Raw genomic sequence first — 25,228 nt, forward strand, 5'->3', positions numbered from 1 at the left:
GGTGGTCAAGGCCCAGGGATAAAGCCGATTGGTATGTCAGCAAAATCTGTCACTGGCTTTAGTGATTCGAAAGGCAGACACATTCTTTCATCTCTGTTAATCCTCATCTGATACAGAGGATTTTCCTGCCATTAAATCTGGAGAAAGAAAAATAAGCACTCAAACCTGCACAGGCAACTATTCCTCTTCACCCCTTGCTCCCGTCCCCCCACCCCCACCTTTACTTCTCTCTCAAACCATTTTTAGCATCTGTGGCTGCCTGACTTGGGAGATGGATGGGCTGGGGGAGTGGAGGGGCACCTCAGAGGAGCGGGACCGGGCAGACTCCCAGGACGGTAAGCAACATTTGAGGACCATTCACTAACGCTTCTCTGCAGGGGTTTCCTCTCCATCCATTTCCTTGCTGGGTTGTTAGTGATGCCATCTGAGTTGCTGTCAGGGCTGTAGCCTAACGAAGGGTTTCCTAATAGATCCAAGCTGTCCATTTGCGAAGAGCTTCTGATTGCCTGTTGTTACTGGTTTCTCTTAGCCCAACACCAGGGTCATTAAGAAGGAAGGAATGTGAGGAAGAAAGAAAGGCAGGGCATTCAAGAGGAAGTGTGGAGGCATGGGAGGGTTCTCATGGGGCCCTCCTGGGCACTGGGTGACCTGTCCTTTCTCCCCTCAGGTAGGGATCCCACGGCTGGGTGGTCCTAAGCCACTGGGTGGATGAAAGGCCGAGGGATGCTGGTCCTGCTTCTGCATGGTGAGTTCTCCTGCCGGTGGGTGCAGGGGTTGGGAAGAGGAGTGGAAGCCACAGAGCTTCTGCCCAAAGAGTCTTTAAAGTGGCTTCTGGGACAGCTGTATCTGGACACCTCTGATTAGGTTTCACTGACCCTGTGATTGTGGGTGAGGGGATAGAGAAAGCAAGAAAACAGCAGGTGGTGGGGACTTTTGTTTGCTTAAAACAAAACTCCTGAGCCGAATATATGAAATAGTCCTCTTGGTGATTTTCTTATTCTAATTTCAGATATGAATTCATTGGTGTGATAACCAAAAGCTACAGTGCTACAGTGGTTTTTGTTTTTTATTTTTTTGAGACGGAATCTTGCTCTGTCGCCCAGGCTGGAGTACAGTGGCGTGATCTCGGCTCACTGCAAGCTCTGCCTCCCAAGTTCACGCCATTCTCCTGCCTCAGCCTCCCAAGTAGCTGGGATTACAGGTGCCCACCACCACACCCGGCTAATTTTTTGTATTTTTAGTAGAGACGGGGTTTCACCACGTTAGCCAGGATGGTCTCAATCTCCTGACCTCGTGATCTGCCCACCTCGGCCTCCCAAAGTGCTGGGATTACAGGTGTGAGCCACCGTACAGTGGTTTTTTCTTTTCTTTTCTTTTCTTTTTTTTTCTTTCTTTTTTTTTTTTTGAGACAGAGTCTCACTCTCGCCTAAGCTGGGGTGCAGTGGCGTGGATCTTGGCTCACTGCAACCTCCGCCTCCCAGGTTCAAGTGATTCTCGTGCCTCAGCCTTCTGAGTAGCTGGAACTATAGAAATCTGCCACCATGCCCAGCTAATTTTTTGTATTGTTAGTAAAGACGGGGTTTCGCCATATTGCCCAGGCTGGTCTTGAACTCCTGACCTCAGGTGATCTGCCTGTCTCGGCCTCCCAAAATGCTGAGATTACAGGCGTGAACCACCGTGCCCGACCTACAGTGGTTTCTAATCACATTGTTTTAAGCTCATTTAGTTAAAAACAAAAGTCCCTTTAACAAACCACCTTCCTAAAGGAAAAAGAAAAAATGAAAAATGCCTTGGAATTGTAGGATTATGGATATTGAAGTTATTTTTCAAAGTTTCTTGCTCTGTTATGTGCACTTTAATATACCAAGAAGACTCATTATGAAATATTTTCCCCAGCTCTAGCTGTTCCAATCCGACTGAGATAGCCCGAGGAAAAATCCTTTAAATTCTTCAGTAAATGATTCTACACAAAGAATCTGTTTTTTTCTGACCCTCAAGTGAATTTAATTATTTGCGATATGATGATCTATGTAATAGACCTCTGTATGCGATGCTGGTAGAGAACATTTTACCAGATCATTCTAAAATGGGAGTAATGGAGTTTTCTTCCTCTTTATTCCACCTTTTCAAAAACCGGAACTTGCTCTGTTCAGTCAACCAACAGGCATACACTGTGTGCCTTCAAAACGCTCGAGGGATATTTATGAGGGATATAATAGCATGCTCTTTGTCCTTGAGAAAATTCTTTTATAAGAGATTCAATAAATAAGCAATAAAAAAATTGGAGTAAGGCACATGGAACACTGTGATAAATAGGACATGACTTCCTACCTCGAAGAGGTTCTAAAGAACAGAGGTTGATATTTATATAATTACTAACAGCCAACTTCTTGCCATTCCTCCTACCTTGAAAAAAATATGAAACTTGATTGACTCATTGGGGCACAATGTTTGCTTCCAACAGCCAGTATCATTTTAAACGTGCACCAAAAGCTCTATCGTTCCTCACAGAAAGCAGACAGTATTCATAGCCTGCACACTTCAAAACAGGAACTGTCCCTGCTACAGAAACCCGAAATATATCCAGACTTCTTGTGACAAGTTGGAGAGCTCAGCGGTGACATCATTTGCTAACAATAGATGCACTTAAAATTAATGACCATCTCTACATCCCCTGGCACTTTAATTTAAAACACACTCTAGCAAGCACAGAGAATATTTCTCTGACTGCGAGTCACAAGCAATACGGACAATATGTTCCCGAGAAGCAGGCAGGGATAGTGCTCTACCTCCTTGGCCAGAAAAAAAATGACTAAGTGAGCCTCACAAAACAAGACCTTGGAGAAATCAGAAGTGGCTCGCAGCAGGGAAATTTGGGGCAAGAGAAATTCTCCTCTGGACACACAGGGCTCCTGGAAGTGCCCCACTTCTCAGATGCATAAGTGCAAATACCTCCAACGTCCTCCCCCCATGTTAACCCCTGGGGTCTTCCTGCTGTTCACAGCATAATATCTGAACCCCTTAACTTGCTTTACAGGGTCTTTCACATGTGACTTCCTCTATACTGAGTCTTCAAAGAGAGTCAGGGGTTGTGTGTTTGTGTTTTTTTGTGTGTTTCTTTTGAGACAGGGTCTCGCTCTGTTGCCCAGGCTGGAGTGCAGTGGCATGATCTCGGCTCACTGCAGCCTCTGCCTCCCGGGTTCAAGTGATGCTCGTGCCTCAGTCTCCAGAGTAGCTGGGATGCACCACCACCACACCTGGCTAATTTTTGTATGTTTAGTAGAGATGGGGTTTCACCACGTTGGCCAGGCTGGTCTTGAACTCATGGCCTCAAGTGATCTGCCTGCCTTGGCCTTCCAAAGTGCCGGGATTACAGGTGTGAGCCACCGTGCCCCACCAAGATTTGCATTTTAAAGGAAGTCTACAGGAAAGTAAAATCACAATGAGATGCCACTCACACAACTAGAATGGCTACATTTTTTTTTTTTTTTTGAGACAGGGTCTCACTCTGTCGACCAGGCTGAAGTGCAGTGGTACTATCTCAACTCACTGCAACCTCTGCCTCCTGGGTTCAAGTGATTCTCGTGCCTCAGCCTCTTGAGTAGCTGGGATTGCTGGCGTGAGCCACCACACCTGGCATATATATATATATATATATATTTTTTTTTTTTTTTGGTATTTTTAGTAGAGAGGGGGTTTCGCCATGTTGGCCAGGCTGGTCTTGAACTCCTGACCTCAAGTGATCTGCCCACCTCGGCCTCCCAAAGTGCTGGGATTACAGGTGTGAGCCACCGCACCCAGCCATAATTTTTGCATTTTTAGTAGAGATGGGGTTTTGCCATGTTGGCCAGGCTGGTCTCAAACTCCTGGCCTCAAGTGACAGGCTCAAGTGAGGCTGCCTCGGCCTCCCAAAGTGCTGGGATTAGAGGTGTGAGCCACGATGCCCAGCCAAGAATGGCTACAATTTAAAACACTGACAACACCAAATGTTGGTGAGGATGTGGAGTAACTGGAACTCTCATACATTGCTGCTGGGAATGTATAATGGTGCAACCATTTTGAAGAACTGTTTGGTAGTTTCTTAGAAAGTGAAATACATACTTATCATATAACTCAGCCATCCCACTCCTAGATAAATGATAAACAAAAACACATGTCACAGCTTTAGTCACAATAGGCTGAAACTAGAAGCAATGCAAATGCCCATCAACAGGTGAGTGAATGAACAAATTGAGGCACCTGTATCCAAGGAAATACTGCTCAGCAATAGAAAGGAATGATCAACTGATATTCATGACCACATGGATGAACTTTACAGAAGGTTGTGCAAAATAAGCATTTGATTTCATTTCCTTTTGAGACAGAGTCTTGCTCTGTTGCCCAGGCTGGAGTGCAGTGGCATGATCTTGGCTCACTGCAACCTCCGCCTCCCGGGTTCACACAATTCTCGTGCCTCAGCCTCCTCAGTAGCTGGGATTACAGGTGCTCCCCACCATGCTCTGCTAATTTTTGTATTTTTAATAGGCATGGGGTTTTGTCATGTTGGCCAAGCTGTTTTCGAACTCCTGACCTCAGGTGATCCACCTGTCTCGGCCTCCCAAAGTGCTGGGATTGCAGGTGTGAGCCACTGCACCCAGCCTTGATTTCATTTCTGTAAAGTTCTAAAACAGGCAAAACTAATCTATAGTTCAGAAAGCAGGTCAATGGTTGCCTGGAGCCAGGGGTGGGAAAAGGACTGAAGTCAAAGGAGCCTGAGGAAACTTTCTGGGTGGTAGAAATGTTTTAAGTCTTTTTGCTGTTGCTGTTGTTGTTGTTGTTGTTCTGAGACAGGGTCTTGCTCTGTTGCCTAGGCTGGAGTGTAGTGGTGCGATTATGGCTCACTGCAGCCTCAACCTCCTGGGCTCAAAGGATCCTCCCACCTCAGCTTCCTGAGTAGCTGGGACTAAATGTGCACCACCATGCCTGGCTAATTTTTGTTTTTTGTTGTAGAGATGGGGTTTCGCCATGTGGCCCTGGCTGGTCTTGAACTCGTGACCTCAAGCAATTCTCCTGCCTCGGCCTCCCAAAGTGCTGGGTGCCCGGCCAGAAATGTTCTAAGTCTTGATTGGGGTGGTTACACAGGCATGTGTACATTTATTATACTTACTGAACTGCACGCTTAAAATGGGTACGTTTTATTTTAAGTAAAGTATACCTTAATCAACTTGATTTAAAAGAAAAAAAGAAGGCTGGAGGGAGAGAGTGGCTGTACCAGAAGCAGAAAAAATCCTTCACTGTCCACAGTCAAGCACTGTGGTATATCAGGCAATATGTATGTGAGATTCATCAACGTTATTACGTGGATTAGAGTAGTTTTTTCCTTTTGAATGCCCAGTAATATTCATTTGTAGAGATTGACTGGTTAGTTTATCCATTCCCCTATTGTCGGGCATTTGTTTCCAGTTTGAGGTGATTGTTAATATTTAGGCCTGGAGGCCTTTCTGGGGCCTTGCGTTCTTCTCCTTAGATGGGACAGATGTTTATCTTCACATTTCACCAGGCCTGCGAGGCTACCAGCAGACCACCACTCTGGAAACATTGATTTCTCCATCCCTTATGACTCACATTAGCCAGCAAAACTGCAGCTCTAATCCTTTCTTTCCTGTCACAAAAGGTACCTGCATGGGGTGAAAACCAAGTTCTGGGGTCACAGGAGGCCAGAGGCTACGGCATGGTCTCCGCCACCGCACTTCTGTTTCCTCTCGCCAGTCTTGTTTTGAAGATCCAGCACTGGGTTTTGGTCTGAGGAGCCACTTGGTAGCATTTGCCAAGAATGGAAGGAGAATGATTTCTAGAGCCAAGGTAGCTAAATAGATTTTGCTGAAACCAGAAATTTGACCATATTTTCCCTTGCTATTTTTGGTTTCATAAGGCTCAAGTTCTTTTAAAACAATGAGAATAAAGAAACATTCCAATCTCAGTCTGTGGTTGGAAACACCAAGTAGCTGTTCTCCTAGCAAACCTCAAGGTGGGAAAGCACATATTTGAAAAGCCGAGGGCTTAGGAAAGAGAAACTGCTCAGATGGTCTGCATTAGACTTCATTATGCGGGTGCCTGAGGCTGGCCATCCCTGCCTCCTTGCAGCTCGGGGGCTGGCCAAGACACCCGATAGGGACACACAAGCAGGGAGCCATTTCTGGTGTTTATTTTCCCAGATTCAGGGACACCTTGTAATATTTTTTAAAAACTGAAGGAAAATTCACACAAGATAAAATTAACCATTAACTATCTTATTTTCTTCTTCTTTTTTTTTTTTTTTTGAGATAGAGTCTTGCTCTATCGCCCAGGCTGGAGTGCAGTGGTGTGATCTCTGCTCACTGCAACCTCCGCCTCCCAGGTTCAAGCTATTCTCATGCCTCAGCCTCCCGAGTAGCTGGGACTACAGGCATGTACCACCACGCCCAGCTAATTTTTATATTTTTAGTAGAGACAGGGTTTTGCCATGTTGGCCAGGCTGGTCTCAAACTCCTGACCTCAGGTGATCCACCCGCCTTGGCCTCCCAAAGTGCTGGGATTACAGGCATGGGCCACTGCACCCAGCCCATTAACCATCTCAAAGTGTACAATTTGGTGGCATCTAGCACATTGTCAATGTTGTGCAACCATCGCCTCTACTTAGTTCCAAGACATTTTGGTCTCCCCAAAAGGAAACCCCATGTCTATTAAGCAGTCACACCCCATTCTTCCCTCTCCTCAGCCCCTGACAACCATTAATCTACTTTGTGTCTTTATAGATTGGCATATTCTGGACATTTCCTATAAAGGGAATCATAAAGTATGTGGCATTGTATGACTGGCTTCTGTCACTCAGCATGTTTCGGAGGTGCATCCATGTTGTAGCATGTGTCAGTCCTTCATTCCTTTTTTTGTTTGTTTTTGAGACAGGGTCTCGCTTTGTCACCCAAGCTGGAGTGCGGTGGCATGATCACAGCTCACTGCAGCCTGGACCTCCCAGGCTCAAGAGATTCTCCTGTCTCAACCCCCCAAGTAGCTGGGATTACAGGCACACTCCACCAAGCCCAGCTAATTTTTATATTTTTAGTAGAGATGGGGTTTCACCATGTTGCCAAGGCTGGTCTTGAACTCCTGGACTCAAGCAATCTGCCTGCCTTGGCCTCTCAAAGTGTTGGGATTATATGCGTGAGCCACCATGCCAGGCCTTCATTCCTTTTTAAGGCCAAATAATATTCTGTTGTATAGTTGTGCCACATTCGCTTATCTATCCATTGGCTGATGGACATTTGTTGTTTCTACCTTGGGCTGTTGTGAATAATGCTGCTGTGAACATGCATGTGCAACTCTCTCTTTGAGACCTTGCTGTCAATTCCTTTAGGCATATGCCTAGGCATGGAATTGCTAGGTCATATAGTAACTCTACATTACACTTTGTAACTCTTTATGTCACACAGATGAATCCCATTTTTATAAAATTGGTGCATCTAGACCCTTGATTTTTGACTTTGGCTGCACATTGTAATCACCTGTGGAGCTTTAAACATACCAATGCCTGATCCCACCCCTGAAGATTCTGATGTAATTGATCTGATATATGGCCTGGGCACTGTGAGTTTTCAAAGCTCCACGAGGTGATTCTAATGTTCAGCCCTGGAAATGAACCATCCTAGACTCCAGATTCCTCTTTACAGCCTACCCCTAGTAATAACTTCAGTATTCTGACAACTGGTGTCTTGCTTTCCATTCTAGGGCAGATTTCACATGGTCCTTTTTTTTTTTTTTTTTTTGAGATGGAGTCTCACTCTTGCCCAGGCTGGAGTGCAGTGGTGTCATCTCAGCTCACTGCAACCTCTGCCTCCCGGGTTCAAGCAATTCTTCTGCCTCAGCCTCCAGACTAGTTGGGACTACAGGTGTATGCCACCATGCCTGAATAATTTTTTGTATTTTCAGTAGAGACGGGGTTCACCATATTGGCCAGGCTGGTCTTGAACTCCTTACCTTGTGATCCGCCCGCCTCAGCCTCCCAAAGTGCTGGGATTACAGGTGTGAGCCACTGCGCCCAGCCGATCCTTTTTTTTTAAGATGGGGTCTCACTCTGTCACCTATGCTGGAGCGCAGTGGCACAGGCACAGCTCACTGTAGCCTCGACCTCCTCGGCTCAAGCAATCCTCCCACCTCAGCCTCCCAAGTAGCTAGGAGTACAGGTGTGCATCACCACGCCTGGCTAATTTTTGTATTTTTTATAGAGATGAGGTCTTGCCATGTTGCCCAGGCTCATCCTGAACTTCTGGGCTCAAGTGATCCTCCCACCTTGGCTTCCCAAAGTGCTGGAATCACAGGCATGAGCCACTGCACCTGGCCTCATCATGGTCTTTGAAGGATTTGTGCCTTAGTGAGGTTTAATCCTGTGACAAGAATGGTTCATAAGAGCCTACACCTAGCTTGGGCCAGTGTTTTCACAGCTATGTCAAGCAACGAGACACAGCTGTCCCCCATAACTGTCTACAAATTACAGATGAGGAAACTGAGAGACAGAGGTTGTCTGAGGTTTTTTTTTTTTTTTTTTTTTCTTTTGAGACAGAGTCTCGCTCTGTTGCCCAGGCTGGAATAAAGTGTTGCAATCTCGGCTCACCACAACCTCCGCCTCCTGGATTCAAGTGATTCTCCTGCCTCAGCCTCCTGAGTAGCTGGGATTACAGGTGCCTACCACCATGCCCGGCTAATTTTTTGTATTTTTATTGGAGACAGGGTTTCACCACGTTGGTCGGGCTGGTCTCGAACTCCTGACCTCAGGTGATCCGCCTGCCTCGGCCTCCCAAAGTGCTGGGATTACAGGCATGAGTCACTGCACCCAGCCTGAGGATTTTTTTTTTTTTAAAGCAGTATAACAGAACAGGGATGAGAGTGTCCTCAGAGTTTATGAGAGAACTAGGTCAAGAGGCTGTGCCCTCGGGGTAAGTATTTTAAGACCGAATGTTCTGGAAAGCCTTACATGTGAATCCCGGGGTGATGACAGAGGCTGGCTGAGTAGGGACCTGTCATGAGCCCAGGGCAGTCCTGCTACATTTATTTCTCATCTTCCCCTCCCTACCTCAGACTGGGAAAAAAAAGCACTGAAGCCTTTTTCCGATTTCCAGATGGATCCTTCCCCAAAATACCGGTGCAAGAAAAGAAATTGCTAAGCAACTGCCAAATGAGTTTCACCTTCTCTTTTCACAAACTGTAATCTTTATTTTTAATTTGGTAAATGTTTTTCTGGCCAAGGTATTCCCATGGAACCCAGCTCTGAATAGCCAAGGAGATTTGTTTTTGGAATGATCACTGCTGATTTCGGGAGAGGCTATTTTTTCATTTGGATTCAGCAAAACCAGGGATGTCCTAAACAGTGTTTGATTTGATGTTATATATTTCCTGTCAGTGAATGGGGAGCAGTTTCCTTTTGGTTGAGGGGTGCTGCATGGTCCTGAATTTGAGTTGTTTTCTCTGCCAAGGTGAAGAGGTCACTGGCTGGGTGCGATGGCTCATGCCTGTAATCCCAGCACTTTGGGAGGCTGAGGAAAGCGGATCACTTGACCAGGCGGTTCAAGACCAGCCTGGTCAACATGGTGGAACCCTGTCTCTACTAAAAATACAAAAATTATTTGGGCGTGATGGTACGTGCCAGTAGTCCCAGCTACTTGGGAGACTAGGCAGGAGAATCGCTTGAACCTGGGAGGCAGAGGTTGCAGTGAGCTGAGATCCTGCTATTGCATCACGTGGTTCTTCAGGAAAAGGAGGAGAGGCCAGGAAGAGGGAGATAGTTCTAGAGAGATTAAGGGAGCCTGTCTGATTCAGGATATTGCTCAGGACTCTTGTTGCAAAGCATCTATTCTAGGTCATTGAAGCCAAGAAGGAGTTTACTTAGGGACATTAGGTATTCTCAGGCTTCCTACTAGAGGCCACACTGCCCAGAGCAATGCCTAAACCAGGAAGTGCACAGCTCCAGCAAAAGTCCTGTGGCCACTGCCATTAGTGGCCATACCTGGCCATACCCATCATGTTGGGTACTGGGTGCCAGAAATGCAAGCCTAAAAGCCTCTGCCATCATTCTGGCCAGACATTGGTTTCTGCCTGGTGCCTACTTCTGAATCCAAGTCTCACTGGGTGTCTGATTGATAAAGCTATGTCACGTGCCTGAGCCCTAACTGTAAAGGGAGTTGAGAAAGAGCGTTTCTGGCTTCCATCTTGAGGAGGCAGAACTTATGATGTTGGAAATTCCCTAAATGTAGAAATAGTGCTTAAAAGGTGCTCGGGAGCCAGAACATATGCTATGGTCTGAATGTTTCTGACCCCCATTCCCCACCCAATTCATATATTGAACCCAACTCCCCAAGATGATGGTATTAGGAGGTGGCGCCTTTAGGAGGGGATTAGGTCCTGAGAGTGGAGCCCTCATGAATGGAATTAGTGCCCTCATAAAAGAGGCCTCAGAGGCCAGGCACAGTGGCTCATGCCTGTAATCCCAGCACTTTGGGAGGCTGAGGCAGGCGGATCACCTGAGCTCAGGAGTTCACACCCGCATGGGCAACATGATGAAACCCCATCTCTATTAAAAATACAAAATTACCTGGGCATGGTAGCGCATACCTGTAATCCTAGCTACTTGGGAGGCTGAGGCAGGAGAATCGCTTGAACCCAGGAGGCGGAGGTTGCAGTGAGCTGAGATCATGCCATTGCAATCCAGCTTGGGCAACAAGAACGAAACTCCGTCTCAAAAACAAAAAAAAAAAAACAAAAAAGGCCTCAGAGAGCTCCCTTGCCCCTTCCACCATGTGAGAACACAGTGAGAAGACAACTGTCTATGAAGCGAGAAGTACGCCCTTGGCAAACACAGAATCTGCCTTGTTCTTGGATTTTCCAGCCTCCAGAACTGTGAGAAATCAATTTCTGTTGTTTGTAAGCCACTGAGTCTACGGTAGTGTGTTATGGCAGCCTGAACTGATTAAGACAATACACCAGCTTCTTCGCCTTGCCCTTGGCTCTTGCTCCCCCATAACTTTGACCTGCACATGGCTTTGGTACAAACTCCAGCCCCAAAGCTAGACAGGTTGGTGCTCACATGACCTTACTGACTAGTCATTCAGTGCCTATTCCATTTTCACGGAGAAAGAATGAATCTGATTAGCTCTGTTTAGGTCAAAGTGTTCATCTGCGGTGCAAACAGCTGTGGCTGGGAGGAGATGGCAGAGACACATGGAGCTCTGAGTAGGGTATTTTTTTCTTAGAGGCAGTGGTTGGCAACACCTGCTGTCAGACTGTGGAAAATGAAAGCTACAAGGGCTCTCAAAGACCAGGATGTGTAGTGTCTTAGTCTATTTCATGCTGCTGTAACAATACTAGAGACTGGGCAATTTATAAAGAACAGATATTTATTTCTTACAGTTCTGGAGGTTGGAAAGTCCAGGATTGAGGGGCTCATATCAACTAAAAGCCTTCCTGCGGCGCCATCCCATGGTGGAAGGTGGAAGTGTGAGAGAGCAAGATGGGGCTGAACCTGCTTTTATAACAAATCTACTTTTGCAATAATGACATTAATCCATTCATGAGAACAGAGGCCTCACGACCTAACCACCTCTTAAAGAGCCCACCTCTCAACACTATTGCAGTGGGGTTTAAGTCTCCAACACGTGAACTGAGGAGGACATATTCAAACCATAGTATGCAGTTTCTTCAGTTTACAGTTAAAGCAATGAAAGCTCAGAAAGGCTAGGTGTGTGGGGTGGGAGATAGTACAGTATAGTGAAAAACAAACAAAACTTGGCATCATTTAACCGTCCTGTACCTCAGTTTTCTCTTTCATGAGAAGAGAAGAATAATCCTTATCTTGCATGGCTGTCGTATTAAATGGAATTATGTCTACAGCAAGCTTAGCCCTGAGCAAATTCTTTTTGAGACGGAGTCTCACTCTATTGCCCAGGCTGGAGTGCAGTTTTATGATCTTGGCTCACTGCAGCCTCTGCCACCTGGGTTCAAGTGATTCTCCTACCTCAGCCCCTCTCCCCCTGAGTAGCTGGGACTACACGTGCGTGCCACCATGCCCAGCTAATTTTTGTATTTTTAGTAGAGATGAGGTTTCACCATGTTGGCCAGGCTGGTCTCGAACTCCTGACCTCAAGTGATCCACCCGCCTCGGCCTCCCAAAGTGCTGGGATTACAGGCATGGGCCACCACACCTGGCCCTGAGCAAATTCTTATGAAAAGCTGGTTGTTGGCCAGGCATAGTGGCTCACGCCTGTAATCCCAGCACTTTGGGAGACCAAAGTGGGTGGATCACTTGAGGTCAGGAGTTCGAGACCAGCCTGGCCAACATGGTGAAACCCCCGCCTCTACCAAAAATACACAAAAAATTAGCCGGGTGTGGTGGCAGGCGCCTGTAGCCCCAGCTACTTGGGAGGCTGAGGCAGGAGAATCACTTGAACCCAGGAGGTGGAGGTTGCAGTGAGCCGAGATGGCACCACTGCACTCCAGCCTGGGCAACAGAGAGAGACTCTGTCTCAAACAACAACAACAACAACAACAACAAAGCTCATTGTTTTAAGAGCAAAAGAAACCCATACAATTTAATTAATTTGCTATAAACGTGTGTGCAAGTATCTTTTTCATATAATGACTTCTTTTCCTCTGGGTAGATACCCAGTAGTGGGTTTGCTGGATCAAATGGTAGTTCTACTTTTAGTTCTTTAAGGAATCTCCACACTGTTTTCCATGGTGGTGGTACTAGTTTACATTCCCACTAGCAGTGTAGAAGTGTTCTCTGTTCACCACATCCACACCAACATCTATTATTTTTTGATTTTTTGATTACGGCCATTCTTGCGGGAGTGAGGTGGTTTTGCATTGTGGTTTTGATTTGCATTTCTCTGATCATTAGTGATGTTGAGGATTTTTTCTTTTTTCTTTTTTTCCTGAGACACAGTCTCACTCTGTGACTTTTTACTTTCTAGGGACTACACTATGCATCCTTGTCGTGGTCTACCTTGAATTAATCTTGTACTGCTTCAAGTATAATGTAAGATCTTTATGAGAGTACAATTCAATTCACCTCCCTTCTCATTCTTCATGTAATTGTTGTCATAGTTTTCATTTATATGTTTTAAACTCCACAATACATTGTTATTTTTGCTTTAAATAGTCACTTGTCTTTTAAGCAATTAAGGTGAGAAATAGTAGTCTTTTTTTTTTTTTTTTGAGACGGAGTTTTGCTCTTGTTGCCCAGGCTGGAGTGCAGTGGTGAGATCTCGGCTCACTGCAACCTCTGCCTCCTGGGTTCAAGCGATTCTCCTGCCTCAGCCTCCCGAGTGGCTGGGACTACAGGCATGTGCCACCACACCCAGCTAATTTTTGTATTTTTAGTAGAGACGGGGTTTCACCATGTTGGCCAGGATAGTCTCGATCTCTTGACCTAGTGATCTGCCCGCCTCGGCCTCCCAAAGTGCTGGGATTACAGGCATGAGCCACCACGTCCAGCCCAATGCCTGGCTAATTTTTTGGCTAAATTTTTGTATTTTTAGTGGAGACGGGGTTTCATCATGTTGGCCAGGCTGGTCTCAAACTCCTGACCTCAGGTGATCCACCGCCCTTGGCCTCCCAAAGTGCTGGGATTACAGGGGTGAGCCACTGCGCCGGCCAGTAGTCTTTTTATAAAAATTTAGTAACATACTTACCATTTCCATCGCTCTTTATTCCTTCTTGTAGAACTAATTTTCATCTACCAGCATTTCAGACTGAAGAATGTCTTCATTTCTTGTGCAGAAGATCTGCTGGAGAAGAATTTTCTCAGATTTTGTTTACCTGAAAGTATCTCTATTGCCCTTCATTTCTGAAGATATTTTTACTGGAGAGAGAGAGCATTCTAGGTTGCCAGATTTTGCTTTTCATTCAGCGCTTCAAGAGCACTAATCCCATTCTTTTTTTTTTTTTTTTTTTTTTTAAGACAAGGTCTGGCTCTGTGGCCCAGGCAGGAATTCAGTGGCATGATCTCCACTTACTGCAACCTCTGTCTCCTGGGCTTAAGTGATCCTCCCACCTCAGCCTCCCAAGTAGCTGGGACTACAGGCACATGCCACCACACATAGCTAATTTTTGTATAGAGACAGGGTTTCACCATGTTGCCCAGGCTGGTCTCCAACTCCTGGGCTCAAGCGATCCACCCACCTCGGCCTCCGAAAGTGCTAGGATTACAGGCATGGGCCACTGTGCCCAGCCACTAATCCCATTCTTGCTCATCCACTCTCATGACCTAAGCACCTCTCAAAGTCTCCATCTCCTAATACCATCACTTTGGGGGTTAGGATTTCAACACATAAATTTGGAAGGTGGACATAAACATTCAGACCATAACTGTGATTATCTTTTACTGTTTTTTACTCTAAGTAATATGTCTTTTTGTTTTGGATACTTTTAAGAATTTTCTATCTTTGGCTATGATGGGCCGTGTGTGTGTGTGTGTGTGTGTGTGTGTGTGTGTGTGTGTATGTGTTTTATGTTACTTGGGGCTTGCTAAGTTTCTTGTTTTAATCAAATTTGGAAACTGTCATCAATTATCTTTTAGCCATATTCTGTATCTTCTCTCCTCTGAGACTCCACATACATGTATATTAGTCTAATTGCTTGATATTGTTCCACAGGTCATTGAGGCTCTGATAATTTTCCCCCCAGTCTTCTTTTTATTTTCTCTCCGTGCTTCACTTTGGTTAATAACTATTGGCCTCTCTTCAAGTTTGTGAAGATTTTCTTCCGCAGTGTCTAATCTGCTATTTATCTTATTCAATAATTTTTAAAATTTCAGCTATTATTTCAGTACTAAGATTTCTACTGGGTTCCTTTTTAGAGTTTCCATACCTCTTCTAAAATTCAGATTCCCCATGTCTTTGCCCATGATACCCATCTTTTCGTGTAAATTCCTGAACATATTTATAGCAAATCTTTGCTTGGTAATTCCAACATGTGGGGTGTCTGTGAATCTACTTCTGCTGTTTTTTTTCCTTCTTGACAAGTGTCATGTTTGCTGCTTCTTCACATGTCTACTAGTATTTGGTTGTACACTGTGGATGGCAGTGGTAGAAACTCTGGATTCTCTTGTCTTCTGTTGAAGAGTGTAGAATTTTGTTCTGGCATTCAGTTAAATTACTGGCAGATCGCCTTGTTCCCTGAAAGCCTTGGTTTTAGGCTTTTTAAGGGTAAGGCTACTTGAGTTTTGCCTTTAGTCCTGGGAAGTGTTCTTCACTCCTGAGGCATGGTCCTTTGGGGTTTCAGTGGAAAGCTGAAGGTATTTGACAAGCTCCTCTAACTTGGCAGACCTTGAACTCTTTTTTTTTTTTTTTTTTTTTAAGATAGAGCCTTGCTCTGTTGCCCAGGCTGGAGTGCAGTGGCATGATCTCAGCTCACTGCAACCTCTACCTGTAGTCCCAGCTACCTGCGCCCCGAGTACTGGGACTACAGGTGCCCGTCACCACACCCAGCTAATTTTTTTTTTGTATTTTTAGTAAAGATGAGGTTTTACCATGTTGGCTGGTCTCGAACTCCTGACCTCAAGTGATCTGCCTGCCTCGCCTTCCCAAAGTGCTGGGATTACAAGCGTGAACCACCACGCCCAGCCAGGACCTTGAACTCTTAAACTGCCTCCTGTCACTGGGCAATTGCTAAAATCTCTGTTTAGATCTTTTGGTGTTTAGTTCTTGCTTTCCCCTTGGGCTCCCTGGAGTCATCCCACACATATGCCCTTCAGAACTCAGCCAAGGACATAAGGGGAACCTGTATACTAACTTTGTGGCTCCTCTTTTGAGGATCCCTATTTTCCATGTTTTCCCTCCTCAATTTCCAGCCACTGTGGCAGCTATAAATACTGACCTCTAAGCTGTCAGCTTGCTTTCTGCTTTAGTTTCACTCCCCATGTGCTGTGTGGACTTGAAAATGCCCTGAGAGAGTCAGGTCCAGAGGCTCACGCCTGTGATCCCAGCACTTTGGGAGGCCGAGGCAGGAGGATCTCTTGAGGTCAGGAGTTCGAGACCAGCCTCGGCAACATAGTGATACCTTGTCTCTACAAAAAATTAGCCGGGTGTACTTGTAGTCCCAGCTACTTGGGAGGCTGAGGTGGGAGGATTACCCGAGCCCAGGGAGGTCAAGGCTGTGGTGAACCGAGATTGCACCACTGCACTCCAGTCTGTGGGAAACACACAGAAGAGACCCTGTCTCAAAAACAAAGAAAATGTCCTGGAGGAAAAATCAGTTAGATGCACATCTCACCTAGTTTGTGTCTCTTCTTTGAAGGGTTGCATCGACTCTGATTGCCTGTTTTTGTTGTTCTCTGGTGCTTTAAAACAATTTTTTTTTTTTTTTTTGAGACAGAGTTTCGCTCTTGTAGCCCAGGCTGGAGTGTAATGGCGTGATCCTGGCTCACTGCAACCTCTGCCTCCCAGGTTCAAGCAATTTTCCTGCCTCAGCCTCCCGAGTAGCTGGGATTACAGGCCCCCCACCATGCCTAGCTAATTTTTTTTTTTTTTTTTTTGTAGTTTTAGTAGAGACAGGGTTTCGCCATGTTGGCCAGACTGGTCTCGAACTCCTGACCTCGGGTGATCCGCCCACCTCGGCCTCCCAAAGTGCTGGGATTACAGATGTGAGCCACCACACCCGGCCGGCCAGACTAATCTTGAACTCCTGACCTCAAGTGATCAGCCTGCCTCGGCCTCCCAAACTGCTGGGATTACAGGTGTGAGCCACCACACCCAGCTAAAACAATTTTTTAAAAAAATATTTTGTCCAGAGTCTACCATAGATAGCAGTGGGAATGTTAGTCTGATAGAAGCTACTCTGCCACGATCGCAGTAGAACTCATCCACATATATTATTATTAAAAGAATTTTTTTTTTTGGTGCCTTGCTTTTCTGGCTTACTAAACATATACTTAGTCTTCATACTGAACAAACCAATACAGTTTTGCTGTCAGTTCTGAGAATTTATTTGACTTAATTTATTATTATTATTATTATTATTATTATTATTTATTTTAGACAGAGTCTCACTCTGTCACCCAGGCTGGAGTGCAGTGGTGCAATCTTGGCTCACTGCAACCTCTGCCTCCTGGGTTCAAGCGATTCTTGTGCGTCAGCCTCCCGAGTAGCTGAGATTACAGGCATTTGCCACTGCGTCTGGCTAATTTTTGTATTTTTAGTAGAGACAGGGTTTCACCATGTTGGCCAGGCCGGTCTCGAACTCCTGACCTCAGGTGATCTGTCTGCCTCTGCCTCCCAAAGTGCTGGGATTACAGGCATGAGCCACTGCGCCTGGAGACTTAATTTATTATTTTTTGGGAGGACAAGGTCTTGTTCTGTTGTCTAGCCTGGAGTTCAGTGGTCCAATCATAGCTCACTGTAACCTTGAACTCCTGGGCTCAAGTAATCTTCCTGCCTCAGCCTCCTGAGTAGCTGGGACTACAGGTGCACACCATTGTGCATGGCTAATTTTTTTATTTTTTGTAGAGATAGGGGTCTCACTATATTGCCCAGGCTGGTCTGAAACTCCTGGGCTCAAGCGATCCTCCTGCCATAGCCTCACAAAGTGCTGGGATTACAGGTGTGAGCCACTGTACCCGGCCTTGATTTAATTTAAATTTTACTAAATAATACAGTAAATTAGTTATTGCTCCTAATGGCTATAAAAGTTTCAGAGGCTAAAAACAGGTCTCTAATAGTGACAATTTCTTGAGTGTTTAATTAAAGGTTAAACTCTATTTTTTGAAATAGGTAACATATCCACATGGTTCAAAATGTTAAAGGCTAAAAGGGTGTACATTGAGAAGCTTCAGTCTCACTCTTCTCGTATATGTTTTTAAAACATAGGCAGCTACCTTTCTGATCTCTTGCATTATACAAATTGGTTGTATCCTGACTGTTGTAATCCCAGGAGTTCCTTGACAAATAATTTTTTTTTTTTTTGAGACAGAGTCTCGCTCTGTTGCCCAGGCTGGAGTGCAGTAGTGCGATCTCAGCTCACTGCAACCTCTGCCTCCCTGGTTCAAGCGATTCTCATGCCTCAGCCTCTGGAGTAGCTGGGACTATAGGCATGCACCACCACACCTGGCTAATTTTTGTATTTTTAGTAGAGATGGGGTTTCACCATGTTGGCCAGGCTGGTCTTGAACTTCTGACTCCAGTGATCTGCACGCCTTGGTCTCCCAAAGTGCTGGGATTACAAGCATGAGGCACCATGCCTGGCCAGCAAACAATTTTTAAAATAAATGGAGGAATCCTTGCATAGGAAGGCATCATTTAATTCTACAAACATTTATTGAGCCATACAGTGCGCCTGGAACAGTGTTAGCTATTGTGGGGTATAAACATGAGTCATATGATTGATTGTACTTTTCTTAATTAGAAAGGAGAAGAGAGTAGAATGAAGGACTATTTGTAAAGAAACCTGATGCCTGCTACTTGACCTAGTTGGAAGGGTTGATAGAAAAAGGTTCTGCCTCTTTCCAGCTGAGGCCTGCAGTTAAGGTTGTATTCTTGGCCCTGTCTCCCTAGCAAGGTGTCTCCCCAGCCCAGCAGCAGCCCTGTTTACAGCCAGGCTCAGCACAGAGCCCAAGAACCTTGCTGGAAGCTTGGTGTCTATCTCAGTTTTTAGGGAGATGGAAAAGCTAAGTCAGGCATCCTCAACATCAGAATGTTGAAGTGGCTCCAGTTTACAACCGAAGGGCTGTTCAAAGGTCTGAGTGCTCTTCAGCTATGTCTGAGAGGGCTGGATCCACTTCTCAGCTGCTTAGAAAACATGAAGTGTCCATAACAGATGACCTGAAAAGACACTGGAAACCAAGCAGAGCTACAGAGCTGGCAGCGAGTGTATTCTACACATCCCTTTTGGGGCCACATTTTCAGGTTCCTGCAGGGACTTGGGTAGGCAAGGCCGGGTAATGTGTACAGAATGGGAGGATGTGAGTGGCAGGCCAGGGGTATTTGCTAGGAATTCGGGAGTACTGATGAGGAGGGGTAGAAATTATGAATCGGTGGGCATATTTACATCTGGGTACCGTTTGCTCTCCTGCAGGAATTTCAGATAGAGCTGCTCCTGACCATGGAATAAACATTGTGCATCTACCATGCTGCCTTTTCCATTGGTCCTCAAGATTGGGCTTGGGGCCTCTGGCTTCCACAGGGTAGCAGGCCACAGTGCTCACTGCAACCTTCACTTCCCAGGTTCAAGCAATTCTCCTGCCTCAGCCTCCTGAGTAGCTGGGATTACAGGTGCATGCCACCACACCCGGCTAATTTTTGTACTTTTAGTAGAGACAGGGTTTCACCATGTTGGCCAGGCTAGTCTCGAACACCTGACCTTAGGTGATCCACCTGCCTCTGCCTCCCAAAGTGCTGGGATTACAGGCATGAGCTACTGTGCCCAGCCTCATGACATTCTACTTTGCTGCAAGTGGCAAGCCTACTTGTCGGCTTTTGAAGTCTTTATCTGATCCTCCATTCAAATGCTCAGAAAGAAAGTAATTTATAAGCAACTTACTCTCCCATGATGATGTAAAAAAGTTTCTAGCAGGCAAGGACTGGTGAATGGAACTTAACTGCAGAGTGTCTATAATTAATTCTTTTGAGATGTGCAAGGTCATTGATTTTATTTAGTATGCTGTCCTTTTGGCTTAATTTTAGTGACTGTTAAAGAAAAAAAAATTGATTGATTGGCTTCTCTTTCATTCCCAATCTCCTGCTCCCTAATTCTCCCTCCTCCTTAAGGCATAATTTACTCAATGGGGTTGTTCAGGAATTGAATTCTTCTGGTGAGAGGAACTATAGTAGCACCAACAGAAATATAACACAAGCCACATGTTTAAAAATTCTGAGTAGTCACATTAAAAAACGTAAAAAGAAACAGTTAACATTAATTTTAATATTTTATTTAACCCAATATATCTAAAATACCATTGTAACATGTAATCAGTATAAAAATCATTGATGCAGCTGGGTGTGGTGGCTCACCCTGTAATCCCAGCACTTTGGGAGACCGAGGCGGGCGTGTCAACTGAGGTCAGGAGTTTGAGACCAACCTGGCCAATATGGCAAAACCCTGTCTCTACTGAAAATACAAAAATTAGCTGGGTGTGGTGGCACATGCCTGTAATCCCAGCTACTCGGGTGGCTGAGGCGGAAGAATCACTTGAACCTGGGAGGCGGAGGTTGCAGTGAGCCGAGATAGCGCCATTGCACTCCAGCCTGGAGACAGAGTGAGGACTGTGTCTCAAAAAAAAAAAAAAAAAAAAAAAATCATTGATACAATATTTTACTCTTTTTAAGTCTTTGAAATCTGGTGTGTCTTCTATATGCATAGCACATCTCAATTTGGGTTGGCCACATTTCAAATGCTCAGTAGCCCATGGGGCTAGTGGCTACTGTATTGGGCAGCGCAGATCTAGGGTGTAGGCTACAGTGATGCCCTCGGAGATCCCCCAGGGCCTGCAGACAACAAACCCTCAAAGCCACATTCTAGTGTTCCCCGACCAAACTGAGGGTGGGGCTGCTATTTCTCACGGCCCAATAATGAGATGCAGATGAACTGGGAAAGGAGGGAGTTTTTATTTCTGTAACTGGTTACAGGGAAAAGGCCTGGAAAATATCTCTAGACCAACTCAAAATTACGAAGTTTTCCAGAGCTTATATACCTTCTTTTTTTTTTGAGATGGAGTTTCACTCTTTCCACCCAGGCTGGAGTGCGATGGCACTATCTCAGCTCACTGCAACCTCCGCTTCCCGGGTTCAAGCAATTCTCCTGCCTCAGCCTTCTGAGCAGTTGGGATTACAGGTGCCCACCACCATGCCCGGCTAATTTTTGTATTTTTAGTAGAGACGGGGTTTCACCATGTTGGCCAGGCTAGTCTCGAACTCCTGACCTCAGGGGATCTGCCCGCCTCGGCCTCTTGAAGTGCTGGGATTACAGGCGTGAGCCACCGCACCTGGCCCAGAGTTTATATACCTTCTAAGCTATATGTCTACGTGTAAGTGTGCATTCATCTAAATACATGTGATTAACTTCTTTCAATCTATAACCAAAATCTGAGTTTTGAAGACCTTCCTCTGGAGCCTCAGTAAATTTACTTAATCTAGATGGGTCCAGGTGCTGGGGTGATTACCCTTATTTTATCTCCTGCTAAATCATGGAGGTTTGGGGAGTTCCTCCAGACCCCCAATAAACTTGTTTGTGGAGGTCTGGGGAGTTTAGACCCCCAGTAAAACTTGTTTAATCCTAAATGGGTCCTGTTAAGAATTATTTCATAATCTTGTCATGCTTTAAGGCCCAGGAAAGGCTTGGGCAAAACTCTTGGTGGGCTTTTGTTACCTTCCAGCCTTTGTATAAGGGCACTGGCATATATATATATATATATATATATATTTTTTTTTTTTTTTTTTTTTCCTGGGGTAACTCGTTCTTTAACAGGAGGGGAGCAGTGGGGAGTATCTTCAGGGTGGCTGAACTTTGCAACCTCTTTAATAAACAACTTCCCCCTGTGCAGTTTGTCCTCCTTTATCACCACACCCCGATGCTCCGGTATTCAGGAAATGGCATCAGGCCCATATTTCCGTAGAGTTCAGAGTTCTGTGAGGTAGAGCATTCCTTCCAATGGGATCTTAGAATTCTTAGAGTTGCAGAATTTTACTGACTAGACTCAGGAGGTCTCAGGAGTCCAGACTTCCTTAACGCTTGGCTCAAAATTCCCAGGGAGCTCATAACTCCATGGGGCCCAGAATTCCTGGCTCGGGAACATTGGGAGGCCTGGGATACAGTGGCTTAGCCTCAAGCAAAAAGGTGAACAATATCTTTATGGCTTGAAGGTATACGAAATAATGTCACTACATCGGAGCAGCGCCTCTGCTTGCACACCTATGGGAGTCTGTAGATGTGACACGTAGAAGTTGGCCACATCCATGTCGGTGGCTCCAAAGTGGGTGGCCACACGCACACCCTCGTGCAATGTGAAGCTCACCTGATGACTCACCATGGCCAGCAGGCTGCGGAGGTAACGCTCCCGAAGGGCGGCTCGGGCCCGCTGCTCCTGGGATTCCAGGGATTCTTGAGCTATGGGACACTCCTGGATTTCAAGAACCTCTGGCTATAGGGGGGCTCTGCGTCCATCAGGGGCAAAGCCACGGCTGAGACCATCAGGGCCTTGGGGCAGCCGGAGCACAGGCACGCGAAAGGTCACTGGAGCCTGCATTGTCTTGGCGAGGTCCGTGGCTACTGTGGGCGCCCCCACTTCCGCCGGCTCCCCGCAGTAGAGGCCCGGGCAGGCCCCGAGCCGCGGAGCCTGGGTTCCGCCTGCGCCACCGCCACCAACCCACGTGGTCACGGGCAATTTTATTTATTCATTTATTTATTTATGTATTTTTGATACGGAGTCTCACTCTGTCGCCCAGGCTAGAATGCTGTGGCGTGATCTCAGCTCACTGGAACCTCCGCCTCCCGGGTTCAAGGGATTCTCGTGCTTCAGCCTCCCGAGTAGGTGGGATTATAGGAGCCCGTCACCACGCCCGGCTAATTTTTGTATTTTTAGTAGACCCGGAGTTTCACCATGTTGCTCAGGCTGGTGTGAACTCCTGAGTTCAGGTGATCAACCCGCCTCGGCCTCCCAAAGTGCTGGGATTACAGGTGTGAGCCACTGCCACCGGCCAGCTTTTAATATTTAACTTAACCATTCAGTCGGTGCCGAAACAGTAGTTATGGAGGCCTGCGTTAGTGAGTCCTGGCCTGCCACACTAGGAGCACACAAGTGGTGGTACAGGCAGGAGGGAGTTTAGAACGGGGTCAGCTGCAGGGATTGCAGCTGGGTTTTGCTGATTAAGGTAACTGGAAAGCAAAGAAGCGGGTGTCTTAGGTGGATAAACCCGTGTGAGGCCGCAGAGGTGGGAAGAGGCCATGGGCCTGACACAAGATAACTCGGTGGAGGGCCTGCATCCTGCTGCCCGGGCAGGCAGGATTTTTCCTGGGGTGACCTTTGGCTGACTGTTGCTCCTTTTTTCTCTCTTCTCCTTCCTGACTCCCCACCACCCTGTCCCCGCAGCGGTGGTCCTCGGCCTGCCCAGCGCCCGGGCCGTGGGGGCCTGCGCCCGCGCTTGTCCCGCTGCCTGCTCCTGCAGCACCGTGGAGCGCGGCTGCTGGGTGCGCTGCGACCGCGCGGGCCTCCTGCGGGTGCCGGCCGAGCTCCCGTGCGAGGCGGTCTCCATCGACCTGGACCGGAACGGCCTGCGCTTCCTGGGCGAGCGGGCCTTCGGCACTCTGCCGTCCCTGCGCCGCCTGTCGCTGCGCCACAACAACCTGTCCTTCATCACGCCCGGCGCCTTCAAGGGCCTGCCGCGCCTGGCTGAGCTGCGCCTGGCGTACAACGGCGACCTGCGCTACCTGCACGCGCGCACCTTCGCGGCGCTCGGCCGCCTGCGCCGCCTGGACCTAGCCGCCTGCCGCCTCTTCAGCGTGCCCGAGCGCCTCCTGGCCGAACTGCCGGCCCTGCGCGAGCTCGCCGCCTTCGACAACCTGTTCCGCCGCGTGCCGGGCGCGCTGCGCGGCCTGGCCAACTTGACGCACGCGCACCTGGAGCGCGGCCGCATCGAGGCGGTGGCCTCCAGCTCGCTGCAGGGCCTGCGCCGCCTGCGCTCGCTCAGCCTGCAGGCCAACCGCGTCCGTGCTGTGCACGCTGGCGCCTTCGGGGACTGTGGCGTCCTGGAGCATCTGCTGCTCAACGACAACCTGCTGGCCGAGCTCCCGGCCGACGCCTTCCGCGGCCTGCGGCGCCTGCGCACGCTCAACCTGGGTGGCAACGCGCTGGACCGCGTGGCGCGCGCCTGGTTCGCTGACCTGGCCGAGCTCGAGCTGCTCTACCTGGACCGCAACAGCATCACCTTCGTGGAGGAGGGCGCCTTCCAGAACCTCTCGGGCCTCCTGGCGCTGCACCTCAACGGCAACCGCCTCACCGTGCTCGCCTGGGCCGCCTTCCAGCCCGGCTTCTTCCTGGGCCGCCTCTTCCTCTTCCGCAACCCGTGGTGCTGCGACTGCCGCCTGGAGTGGCTGAGGGACTGGATGGCGGGCTCCGGACGTGTCACCGACGTGCCGTGCGCCTCCCCGGGCTCCGTGGCCGGCCTGGACCTCAGCCAGGTGACCTTCGGGCGATCCTCCGATGGCGTCTGTGTGGACCCCGAAGAGCTGAACCTCACCACGTCCAGTCCAGGCCCGTCCCCAGAACCAGCGGCCACCACCGTGAGCAGGTTCAGCAGCCTCCTCTCCAAGCTGCTGGCCCCGAGGGCTCCGGTGGAGGAGGCGGCCAACACCACTGGGGGGCTGGCCAACGCCTCCCTGTCCGACAGCCTCTCCTCCCGTGGGGTGGGAGGCGCGGGCCAGCAGCCCTGGTTTCTCCTCGCCTCTTGTCTCCTGCCCAGCGTGGCCCAGCACGTGGTGTTTGGCCTGCAGATGGACTGACCTGGCCAGACGGGGGAAAGTTTGCTTAACTGGGCTTGAGTGTGTTTGTGGTAAGGGGAGAGGAGCCGGGATGGGGGGCAGAGGTGAAAATCCCAGTGGAGGGTGGAAGGAACCGTTTGCCTCCAGAGATGGCCCCAGGGAGAACACAGGGACGTGCCACTCGAGGGGGAGGATGGTATGGATTTCTGCTTTTGTCACAGGGGCATCCATTGGAAAAGAGAAGCAAGAATGAACGTGGGCCCTCGGGTGGGAAGACTAGGAATCGGAAGCTCCTAGGGCTTCACATCCCTTCCCCTCATCTTCCAGGCAACAGTGCCTGCAAGGCCTGAATTAGAGAGACTTCCATTGGCTAAGTAGTTAAGAGCCGTCCCAATTCTCCTGGCGGGGTAACCCATTATACCGAAGTCCTTTGTTTTCTACCACAATCCTCCTCCTCCTCTCCAGTGGCCTGGAAACACTGGGATTCAGGAAGGTAGGCAGGACGTGAGAGAAGGGAGATGGGAGAGAGACTTAAGACAAAGGGTGGCGGTGGTTCCTGGGGTCTGAGGTGTGTTAGGAGGCGTTTAAAACAAAGATCCAGTTCATTTACTCCACAATTATTCCCAGGGCTGGCCCTAGCCACAAAGGAACTTTAGGGCAGGGTAGGGAAAAAAGGGGCAGCAGGGGGTGTGTTTGTGGACAAATAAATTTGTAAAGTCCGAGGATTAAAAAAAAAAAGGGTTAAACCGGTTTCTCT

At 47.7% G+C, this 25,228-nt stretch overlaps 1 protein-coding gene and 1 pseudogene across 2 annotated transcripts; one reads left to right on the forward strand and one right to left on the reverse strand.

Moving 5' to 3' along the window:
• Nucleotides 1-161: 161 nt before the first annotated feature.
• Nucleotides 162-25,228, forward strand: NYX (nyctalopin). Of its 2 annotated transcripts, XM_055267492.1 has the most exons (3): nucleotides 162-335; nucleotides 668-745; nucleotides 23,084-25,228. In XM_055267492.1, the coding sequence occupies exons 2-3, from the start codon at nucleotides 709-711 to the stop codon at nucleotides 24,490-24,492; spliced, it is 1,446 nt and encodes a 481-aa protein (XP_055123467.1). In that variant the 5' UTR covers nucleotides 162-335; nucleotides 668-708; the 3' UTR covers nucleotides 24,493-25,228. The 2 variants fall into 2 exon arrangements, with proteins under 2 accessions (XP_055123467.1, XP_055123468.1); XM_055267493.1 differs by having other exon boundaries at nucleotides 162-745.
• Nucleotides 21,553-22,240, reverse strand: LOC129475449 (gem-associated protein 7-like; annotated as a pseudogene).

This window comes from Symphalangus syndactylus, chromosome X, assembly GCF_028878055.3.
Source record: "Symphalangus syndactylus isolate Jambi chromosome X, NHGRI_mSymSyn1-v2.1_pri, whole genome shotgun sequence".
In the NCBI taxonomy this organism is placed as follows: Eukaryota; Metazoa; Chordata; class Mammalia; order Primates; family Hylobatidae; genus Symphalangus; species Symphalangus syndactylus.